Source organism: Nerophis ophidion, linkage group LG09 (genome assembly GCF_033978795.1).
Source record: "Nerophis ophidion isolate RoL-2023_Sa linkage group LG09, RoL_Noph_v1.0, whole genome shotgun sequence".
NCBI lineage: Eukaryota > Metazoa > Chordata > Actinopteri > Syngnathiformes > Syngnathidae > Nerophis > Nerophis ophidion.
The window spans coordinates 75,859,176-75,869,670 of NC_084619.1; the positions used below are offsets into that span (position 1 = coordinate 75,859,176).

Genomic DNA, 10,495 nt, shown 5'->3' on the forward strand with positions numbered 1-10,495 from the left:
AGAAAATTGTAAACAAACTTAAATTTCCCGAATGAGTTGAAATGATCTTTGTTGGAATTTTAAGAATTAGTTAGAATTTCCAGGCAAACCAGAATTGGTTTGGAACGCATTATTAGACTACAAATGGAGCGATACAAATACCAATAGAAATATCACTATTGATACTGAATAATACCAATAATCGACCTCCATTATCAACAATACAGTTGTTCAAATGCAACAATATATATACACAATGATACATAATGAGTTGAAATGATCAGTGTTGGAATTTTAAGAATATTTAGAATTTCCAGGAAAACCGGAATTTGGTGTGGAACTTGGCAAAGTGTTAGTTTGAAAGTCCAGGATGAGTGGAAGGTGTTGATGTTGGAATGGTTTCAATTGGTTGAAAAATGTGCAAATTGATCACATTCAACAGGAACTTCCTGGAAATTTTGAAATTTTGGGAAAAGAGGATTTTATGAGAATGATTAGTAGCATGAATGTCCAGAAATGTGGGAATTCCGGTAAATACAGGATTTTTTTTTTTTTTTTAGAAAATGGTAAACAAACTTAAATGATCTGAATGAATTTAAAATAACAATGTTGGAATTTTAAGAATAATTTGAATTTCCAGGAAAGCTGGAATTTGGTGTGGAACTTGGCAAAGTGTTAGTTTGAAAGTCCAGGATGAGTGGAAGGTGTTGATGTTGGAATGGTTTCAATTGGTTGAAAAATGTGCAAATTGTTCCCATTCAATAGGAACTTCCAGGAAATTTGGGAATTTGGGGAAAAGAGGATTTTTTTTAGAATGATTAGTAGCATGAATGTCCAGAAATGTGGGAATTCCGGTAAATACAGGATTTTATTTTTTTTTGAAAATGATAAACAAACTTAAATGATCTGAATTAATTTAAAATATAAATGTTGGAATTTTAAGAATAATTAGAATTTCCAGGAAAGCTGGAATTTGGTGTGGAACTTGGGAAAGTGTTAGTTTGAAAGTCCAGGATGAGTGGAAGGTGTTGATGTTGGAATGGTTTCAATTGGTTGAAAAATGTAGGAATTGTTCCCACTTCAATGGGAGCTTCCTGGAAATTTGGGAATTTGGGGAAAATGAGGGATTTTTTTAGAATGATTTGGAGCATGAATGTCCAAAAATTCAGAAAATACGGGATTTTTTTAGAAAATGGTAAACAAACTTAAATTTCCCGAATGCAACAATATATATACACAATGTTACATAATGAGTTGAAAGGATCGGTGTTGGAATTTTGACGATAGTTAGAATTTCCAGGAAAACTGGAATTTGGTGTGGAACTTGGCAAAGTGTTAGTTTGAAAGTCCAGGATGAGTGGAAGGTGTTGATGTTGGAATGGTTTCAATTGGTTGAAAAATGTGGGAATTCTTCACATTCAACAGGAACTTCCAGGAAATTTCGAAATTTTGGGAAAAGCAGGATTTTATGAGAATGATTAGAAGCATGAATGTCCAAAAATGTGGGAATTCCGGTAAATACAGGATTTTTTTATTTTTTTTTAGAAAATGGTAAACAAACTTAAATGATCTGAATGAATTTAAAATATCAATGTTGGAATTTTAAGAATAATTTGAATTTCCAGGAAAACTGGAATTTGGTGTGGAACTTGGCAAAGTGTTAGTTTGAAAGTCCAGGATGAGTGGAAGGTGTTGATGTTGGAATGGTTTCAATTGGTTGAAAAATGTGCAAACTGTTCCCATTCAATAGGAACTTCCAGGAAATTTGGGAATTTGGGGAAAATAGGATTTTTTTTTAGAATGATTAGTAGCATGAATGTCCAGAAATGTGGGAATTCCGGTAAATACAGGATTTTTTTTTATTTAGAAAATGATAAACAAACTTAAATGATCTGAATGAATTTAAAATATCAATGTTGGAATTTTAAGAATAATTTGAATTTCCAGGAAAACTGGAATTTGGTGTGGAACTTGGGAAAGTGTTAGTTTGAAAGTCCAGGATGAGTGGAAGGTGTTGATGTTGGAATGGTTTGAATAGGTTGAAAAATGTAGGAAATGTTCCCACTTCAATGGGAGCTTCCTGGAAATTTGGGAATTTGGGGAAAATGAGGGATTTTTTTAGAATGATTTGGAGCATGAATGTCCAAAAATTCAGGAAATACGGGATTTTTTTAGAAAATGGTAAACAAACTTAAATTTCCCGAATGAGTTGAAATGATCGTTGTTGGAATTTTAAGAATTAGTTAGAATTTCCAGGCAAACCAGATTTGGTTTGGAACGCATTATTAGACTACAAATGGAGCGATACAAATACCAATAGAAATATCACTATTGATACTGAATAATACCAATAATCGACCTCCATTATCAACAATACAGTTGTTCAAATGCAACAATATATATACACAATGTTACATAATGAGTTGAAATGATCAGTCTTGGAATTTTGACAATAGTTTGAATTTCCAGGAAAACCGGAATTTGGTGTGGAACTTGGCAAAGTGTTAGTTTGAAAGTCCAGGATGAGTGGAAGGTGTTGATGTTGGAATGGTTTCAATTGGTTGAAAAATGTGCAAATTGATCACATTCAACAGGAACTTCCAGGAAATTTGGGAATTTGGGGAAAAGAGGATTTTTTTTTAGAATGATTAGTAGCATGAATGTCCAGAAATGTGGGAATTCCGGTAAATACAGGATTTTTTTTTTTTTTAGAAAATGATAAACAAACTTAAATGATCTGAATGAATTTAAAATATCAATGTTGGAATTTTAAGAATAATTTGAATTTCCAGGAAAACTGGAATTTGGTGTGGAACTTGGCAAAGTGTTAGTTTGAAAGTCCAGGATGAGTGGAAGGTGTTGATGTTGGAATGGTTGGAATTGGTTGAAAAATGTGCAAATTGATCACATTCAACAGGAACTTCCAGGAAATTTCGAAATTTTGGAAAAGCAGGATTTTATGAGAATGATTAGTAGCATGAATGTCCAAAAATGTGGGAATTCCGGTGAATACAGGATTTTTTTTTTTTTTTTTAGAAAATGGTAAACAAACTTAAATGATCTGAATGAATTTAAAATATCAATGTTGGAATTTTAAGAATAATTTGAATTTCCAGGAAAACTGGAATTTGGTGTGGAACTTGGCAAAGTGTTAGTTTGAAAGTCCAGGATGAGTGGAAGGTGTTGATGTTGGAATGGTTTCAATTGGTTGAAAAATGTGGGAATATTTCACATTTCAATGGGAACTTCCTGGAAATTTGGGGAAAAGAGGGATTTTGTTTTAAATGATGAAGAGCATGAATGCCATGAATGAGCTGAATTGGTTGGTGTTAGAATTGTTTGAATCGGTCAAGAGCTTTGAAGAATGTCCCATTGAAATCAATGGAAATTTCCCCAAACTTTGGTAATTTCGGGAAATACAGGAATTTTTTAGAAAATGGTAAACAAACAAAATGATCTGAATTAGTTGAAATTAAACTTTGGGAAGACTATGTCTCCCGGCTGGCCTGGGAACGCCTCAGGATCCCGCGGGAAGAGCCGGACAAAGTGGCTGCGGAGAGGGAAGTCTGGGCTTCCCTGCTTAGGCTGCTGCCCCCGCGACCCGACCTCGGATAAGCGGAAGAAGATGGAGTTCAAACTGAATTCCAGTTTTCCAGGAAATTAAAACTCTTCAACATTCAAACTATTCTTACATTCATACTACATGTTGTCAGCATTTGAGTGCAAGATCAGCATTGGAGCTTCACACACAATTCCTCCAAGAATGTCCACAATTGGATGTGCTCCTTTGCAGCACATCTTCCATTGCAGGCTGTGGCACTCTGGGGGCTCCGGTAATGCCTCGTTAAATGTTTCTGGCATTTTTGTGTGTGTGTGTGCGTGTGTGTGTGTGTGTGTGTGTGCGTGTGTGTGTGTGTGTGCAAGTGTGCATATCTCAGTAATTTGTGGGTAATGAGTTAGCACGGCGTTTGCGCAGCCAAAATATTCCAACCATCCCCGAACCGCTGATTCGGGAGAAATGGTGTTGAACAACAACGCCAGTAATTGTCCGGCGGTCTGAAAGGAGAAGTTATTTACAGCTCAGGAGAGAAGGCGGTTATGAGTAGAGGAGCGTTTAATAAAACAAATATATCCACGTTTTCTTATAAAACAATATATACCACATGTGCACTGCATGCAGGTGCTGACATAACTCAATAGGTCAAAGAAGTCCCCCCCCACCCCCCCTAAAGTACTGGATCTATTTACAATACAGTAATTTACTGCAATAACTCAAGTTCCATGAAAACAGAAACAAAAACCGCCGTTCCAAAATTGATCCGGCCACTTCCTCAGTCCATTTGCGGGGGGTGGATCACTTTTCGCCAGGATGTGCACTTCCTGCACGCCGTTTAGGCCGTCAGCAGCATCGGCGGGGGGGAGGGATGCTGGGAGGGGGGGGGGGGGGGATTGCCGCTCAGTGTCTTGTGACCCCGTTTCTTGTCGCTCGTCAGCGTCTCTGACAGGTGTGTAGGTTCCGGGACGACGTCCTGCTGACGGCGTGGGTCCCGCTCGCCTCTCTCGGGCCGGCAGGCCAGGCCCTCGCCGCAGTCGCAGCGCTGGAAGAGCTCCAGGGCCGTGGGTGCCCTTCCGGCGGTGGCGCGTGCACGCCTGGCCCTCCGTCAGCACCGGCTTGCAGATGCGAGACCAGAAGTGTCGGGCGCAGCACAGGTCCTCGGCGCAGTCGGCCGAGCGCAGGCACGTCTCTCCTTCTTGACCTTGGGGCCAGATAAAGAGATTGTTAGAAAGGTGCCACTTTTAAAAATATACATATGTACATATATATATACATACATTTTATATATATATATATATTATATTATATATATATACTGTATATATATATATATATATATATATATATAAAGTCATTGTTAAAAGATTCATATATACACATAAACATACATGTACATATACATTCACTGTACAAATATACATATATACATACATACATGTATACATACTGTACATGTACATATACATCCACTGTACAAACATAAACATAAACAAGCACTGTACAAACATACAGATATACATACATGCACGTATAAATTCACTGTACAAATATACATACATACATACATGTACATACACATTCACTGTACAAACATACATATACATGCACTGTACAAATATACATATAGACATACATATACATTCACTGTACCAACATACATATACACATACATATACAAGCACTGTACAAACATACACATTTACATACATGACATATACATCCACTGTACAAATATACATATAGACATACATATACATTCACTGTACCAACATACATATACGTGTACATAAAAAAGCACTGTACAAATATACAGATATGCATACATACACATATACATTCACTGTACAAACATACATATACATTCACAGTATAAACAGATATATACATACTGTACATATACATTCACTGTACAAACATACATTTCCACATACATGTACATTTACATTCACTGTACAAACGTACATATATACATACAGTACATGTATATATACGTTCATTGTACAACATACATTTGTACATGTATGTACATATACAGTCACTGTACAAACATACATATACACATACATGTACATATAAATGCACTGTAAAATCATACATATGCACATACATATACATGCACCATACAAACATACACATATACATACATGTACATATAAATGCACCATACAAACATACATATACACATACATGTACATATAAATGCACTGTAAAATCATACATATGCACATACATATACATTCACCATACAAACATACATATACACATACATATACTGTACATGCACCATACAAACATACATATATGCATACATGTACATATAAATGCACTGTAAAATCATACATATGCACATACATATACATTCACTGTACAAACATACATACACACATACATATACTGTACATGCACCATACAAACATACACATATACATACATGTACATATAAATGCACTGTACAAACATACATACATATATACAAACTCTACATATAGAAGTACATATACACACATACACTCATGCATATAATCTTGTTTCATCAAACATATATTAATGTTGTTGCCCTAGGGCAGGGTTGCCAGCTCAGACCTTCCAACAGGTTTTACTCGGCCCGCCTGATGAGTTTGTCGACTATAAAAATGAGCTGAAATGTTTGAAATAAAGTAACTGCTGTTCAAAATGTGTCCACTAGATGTCGCAATAGTAATGATTTGTATTTATGTAGATGATGAACATGTGTAATAAAATAATAATAACCACAAGTTAGAGCACCAGTCGAGGAAAATGATCAAACTACATAAATAACATCCTGTAGTTTGTTTCTTATATTTTTTATCTTGATAGATTGAAAATGAACACCAATGACTTGAACCTTATCACATAAGTTATTCATAAAGTACAAATAAGGACGAATAAAGGTAGAAAACTACAAACCGCAACGTGTAAGTATATAAAAAAAACAACAACATTATGATTTGTACATTTTCACAATGTCCTCGTTCTATTTTTAAACAAAAAAAAACAATCTGAAGTTGTCTTTATTTTTAAGTTATCGCGCCGTGATTGTGACCACTTGGGAGTAGATCCTCCTCCATGTGGCCTCAGATCTAAAATGAGTTTCCTCGGGGAAACTGGGTAACACACAACACTCTCACTATAACAATCTACAAGGTTAATATAGCTTCACTTTCCTCCCCTCCACTTATCTGCTTTCTTTTGTATTTCAAGATATCATGACGTATATATATTGTTGCATTTGAAAAACTGTGTTGTTGATAATCGAGGTAAATTATTGGTATTATTCATTATCAATAGTGATATTTCTATTGGTATTTGTATCGCTCCATTTGTAGTGTAATAATGCTCATAGTCATTTCTGTTTTAGCATTTATTTCAAAAACTGCTTCTTTATTATTACTTTTACCATCATATTTGTACATATCCTGTTTGCTGATGTTGCTCTATTGTTGTTGTTGTCGTGACAAACCTTAACCTATTGTGACTATAACAATCTACAAGGTTAATATAGCTGGCTTCTCTTTCTTCCCCTCCATTTGTCTGCAATCCTTTGTATCTTTAGTTATCATGACGTATATTTATTGTTGCATTTGAACAACTGTGTTGTTGATAATAGAGGTAAATTATTGGTATTAGTCAGTATCAATAGTGATATTTCTATTGGTATTTGTATCGCTCCATTTGTAGTGTAATAATGCTCATTGTCATTTCTGTATTATTATTTATCTCACAAACTGCTTTTTGTTGCTACTTTTACCATCATATTTGTACATATCCTGTTTGCTGATGTTGCTCTATTGTTGTTGTTGTTTTTGTTGTTGTTGTTGTTGTTGTCTTGCTGCCCCCTTGTGCCCACAATTTTAATAAAATCAAAACCGGACCATTCGTTGTCTTTACCGTGGCATAAAAAGTGCAGATGGCTTTAAAACGCCACAAGAGTCAGGCATTATATGCAAGTACCCAAAATAAAGAATGTCAGACAGTTTTTTTTACGACATGCAGGCAAAGGACAACTTTAAAACATACCAGCTTAGCTACGGCACCTGGCAGCCATCTTGGTATAAATGATCACAGCCCCTCCCTCACAAATGTTGGTGCGTGCGCATCAGCAGCAGATGGTACGGACATTTATTTGAAAAACATTTCTCCCTCACTGTTTTCAGCACAGCGGTTCTTTGAAGGCTGATAAAATCAAAACAGTAGCCGTAATTAAAACAATTTCTTTAACTTTTAACCAGAAGGGTTCAATCTCTCTCCTGTGGTAGTTTGAAGCCGAAACGACAAACGGCCTCAGCGGAGACAATGTTTGAAAAAAAAGCGACATTTTTTTAGCCAACTTTTGTATTTAAGAGCGAATAGAAAACTTCCTTTTGATTTTAGCCAGGGGGTGTGCGTGTAGGAAATATAGGTCTAACTGAGACCTACGTAGTGGTTTTTGTTTCATGTTTCTACGACATTCCTACTGGAAGTTACAGACAGTTTTGTCTGTGTTTTGTTCCTATGGGGCGCTAGAGTGCAATTTTGAGTTTTGGGTTCTGGTTTTTTGATTAGACCGCAATGTGTGTGTCAAATTTGGTGAGTTTTGAAGCATGTTAAGGGGGTCGAATCACAGCTTAAAGAAGCGGCGGTATAATAAATAATAATAATAATAAAACCTTAAAAATTCAATTGGCTCCTCTGTCCCAAAGGGACATCGGCCCCTGATAAATATAAATAAAATAAACGGGGAGGGAACATAAGCTCACCTTTGACAGAATGGGGCTCCTGTGCCACCAGGGGTCTTTTGGCGTGATGCTCCATGGTGTTGTTGAGTACATGCCAGCCCTCTACGTCGATGTCGTTAGTCTGGCAGACACCTGCGGGGACCACAAGATGGGAAGACAATTGTGTTTATATAGCACTTTTCTCTAGTCACTCAAAACGCTTTACTTAGTGAAACCCGATGTCTAAGTTACATTTAAAGCAGTGTGGGTGGCACTGGGAGCAGGTGGGTAAAGTGTCTTGCCCAAGGACACAACGGCAGAAGCGGGGGGAATCGAACCTGGAACCCTTAAGTTGCTCTACGGACCCAGCTTTAACAGTGGAATTAAAAAAAAAATCAATTGGAGTAAATGAGGCTTTGGTTCTCACCGTTGCTGCAGCGACTTCCGGCGCAGCACATGGCGTCCCGCGCGCAACGCTTCCGGTTCTTGCGGCAGGGCAGGCACACGCTGCGGGCGTCGTTGCAGAATTCTTCCCCACCGCAGTCCTCGTCGTCCGTGCAAAGTCCGGACTGCTGGAGACAAGACAAAAGCTGTGAGCATCACACCTAAAGGTCGAGACGCGCGCACTTTTACGCACAGACTTTTACAACCAAGGCTTGCATGCGCAGACTTTAATCCACAGACTATTACGCACATACTTTTACACACATGCTTTACGCATATACTTTAAGCACATACTTTTAACACGGACTTTTACGCACATATTTTTACACACAGACTTTTAGTTCGACGTTTTACGCACATACTTTACACACAGACTTTTAGTACAGACTTTTACGCACATACTTTCACACATAATTGTATGCACATACCTTTACACAGACTTTTACGCGCAGACTTTTACGCAAGTGCTTTTACACATGCTTTTACGCACATACTTTTACACACAGACTTTTAGCACGGACTTTTACGCAGACTTTTACGCGCAGACTTTTACGCACATACGTTTACACACAGACTTTTAGCATGGACTTTTACGCAGACACTTTTACACACACGCTTTTACGCACACACTTTTTCACACAGACTTGTTCACCCAGACTTTTACGCACATACTTTTACGCACAGACATTTACACACAAACTTTAACGCACATACATTTACGCACATACGTAAACAGAGGAGAGTGGGGCGTACCTGCAAAGTGTCCACAGGGTGTTTGTGTCCCACGACGCCGGGGGGTGCAGACGTGCGGGGACTCGGGCTGACCGCCTCCAAGCCTTTGCCGCCCGGTAGGTTTTTGATGGCGTTGGAGTTGAGCGAAATGGGCCCCGCGTAAAGGTCCGAAACGCATCCGAGCAGGGAGAGCCAGAGCGGCAGGAGGCAATGCGCGACACGCACGGGCTGCATGGTCGGGATGTTGGAGGTCCGTGAGGGAAAGAAAAAAAAAAGTCCAAAGTGAATTCCAAAAGTTGTCCCTGGAGGTCTTGGGGGCGTCCTGTCGCCCTGCAGTGGCGGAGTGACGGCTTTATAGCGGCGGACCTGTTGGTCTTCCCGCCCCCAAGCAGAGCACAACAAAGGAGAAGGGCTGGAGTTTCATCTCTTCTCCGTGTTTGTGGAATGATAACAAGTCTGTCAGATGGAGGAGGAGCAAACATCTCATCCCAACTTTTCAAGCATCCATCTATTTGTTGGTAAACTGACTTTAATAAATCTCATTGTCACTCAAGTGTTTATTTTCTTTCCTTGTCTTTCCTTTACTTTGACATATTTTACAAGGTTATTATTGATGTTATAGATCAGGGGTCAGCAACCTTTTTGAAACCAAGACCTACTTCTTGGGTACTGATTCATGTGAAGGGCTACCAGTTTGATACACACTTCAATAAATTGCCAGAAATACCCAATTTGCTCAATTTACCTTTAATAAATACATGTATATATATATATAAAAAAAAACGTATTTCTGTCTGTCATTCCGTCGTACATTTTTTTCCCTTTTACGGAAGGTTTTTTGTAGAAAATAAAAGATGAAAAAAACACTTAATTGAACAATTTAAAAGAGGAGAAAACACGAAAAAAAAAAAAAATCCATTTTGAAACATAGTTTATCTTCAATTTCGACTCTTTAAAATTCCAAATTCAACCGAAAAAAATGAAGAGAAAAACTAGCTAATTCGAATCTTTTTGAAAAAATTAAAAACATAATTTATGGAACATTATTAGTATTTTTTCCTGATTAAGA

General features: G+C 37.5%; 1 protein-coding gene across 1 annotated transcript; it reads right to left on the minus strand.

Moving 5' to 3' along the window:
* Positions 1-4,227: 4,227 nt before the first annotated feature.
* On the minus strand, positions 4,228-9,842 carry LOC133558864 (dickkopf-related protein 1-like). Its single transcript, XM_061909985.1, is given in 5 exon segments — positions 4,228-4,592; positions 4,594-4,736; positions 8,293-8,403; positions 8,678-8,822; positions 9,448-9,842. Coding segments are annotated over 5 exon segments (834 nt in total). The 5' UTR covers positions 9,661-9,842; the 3' UTR covers positions 4,228-4,370.
* Positions 9,843-10,495: the final 653 nt, after the last annotated feature.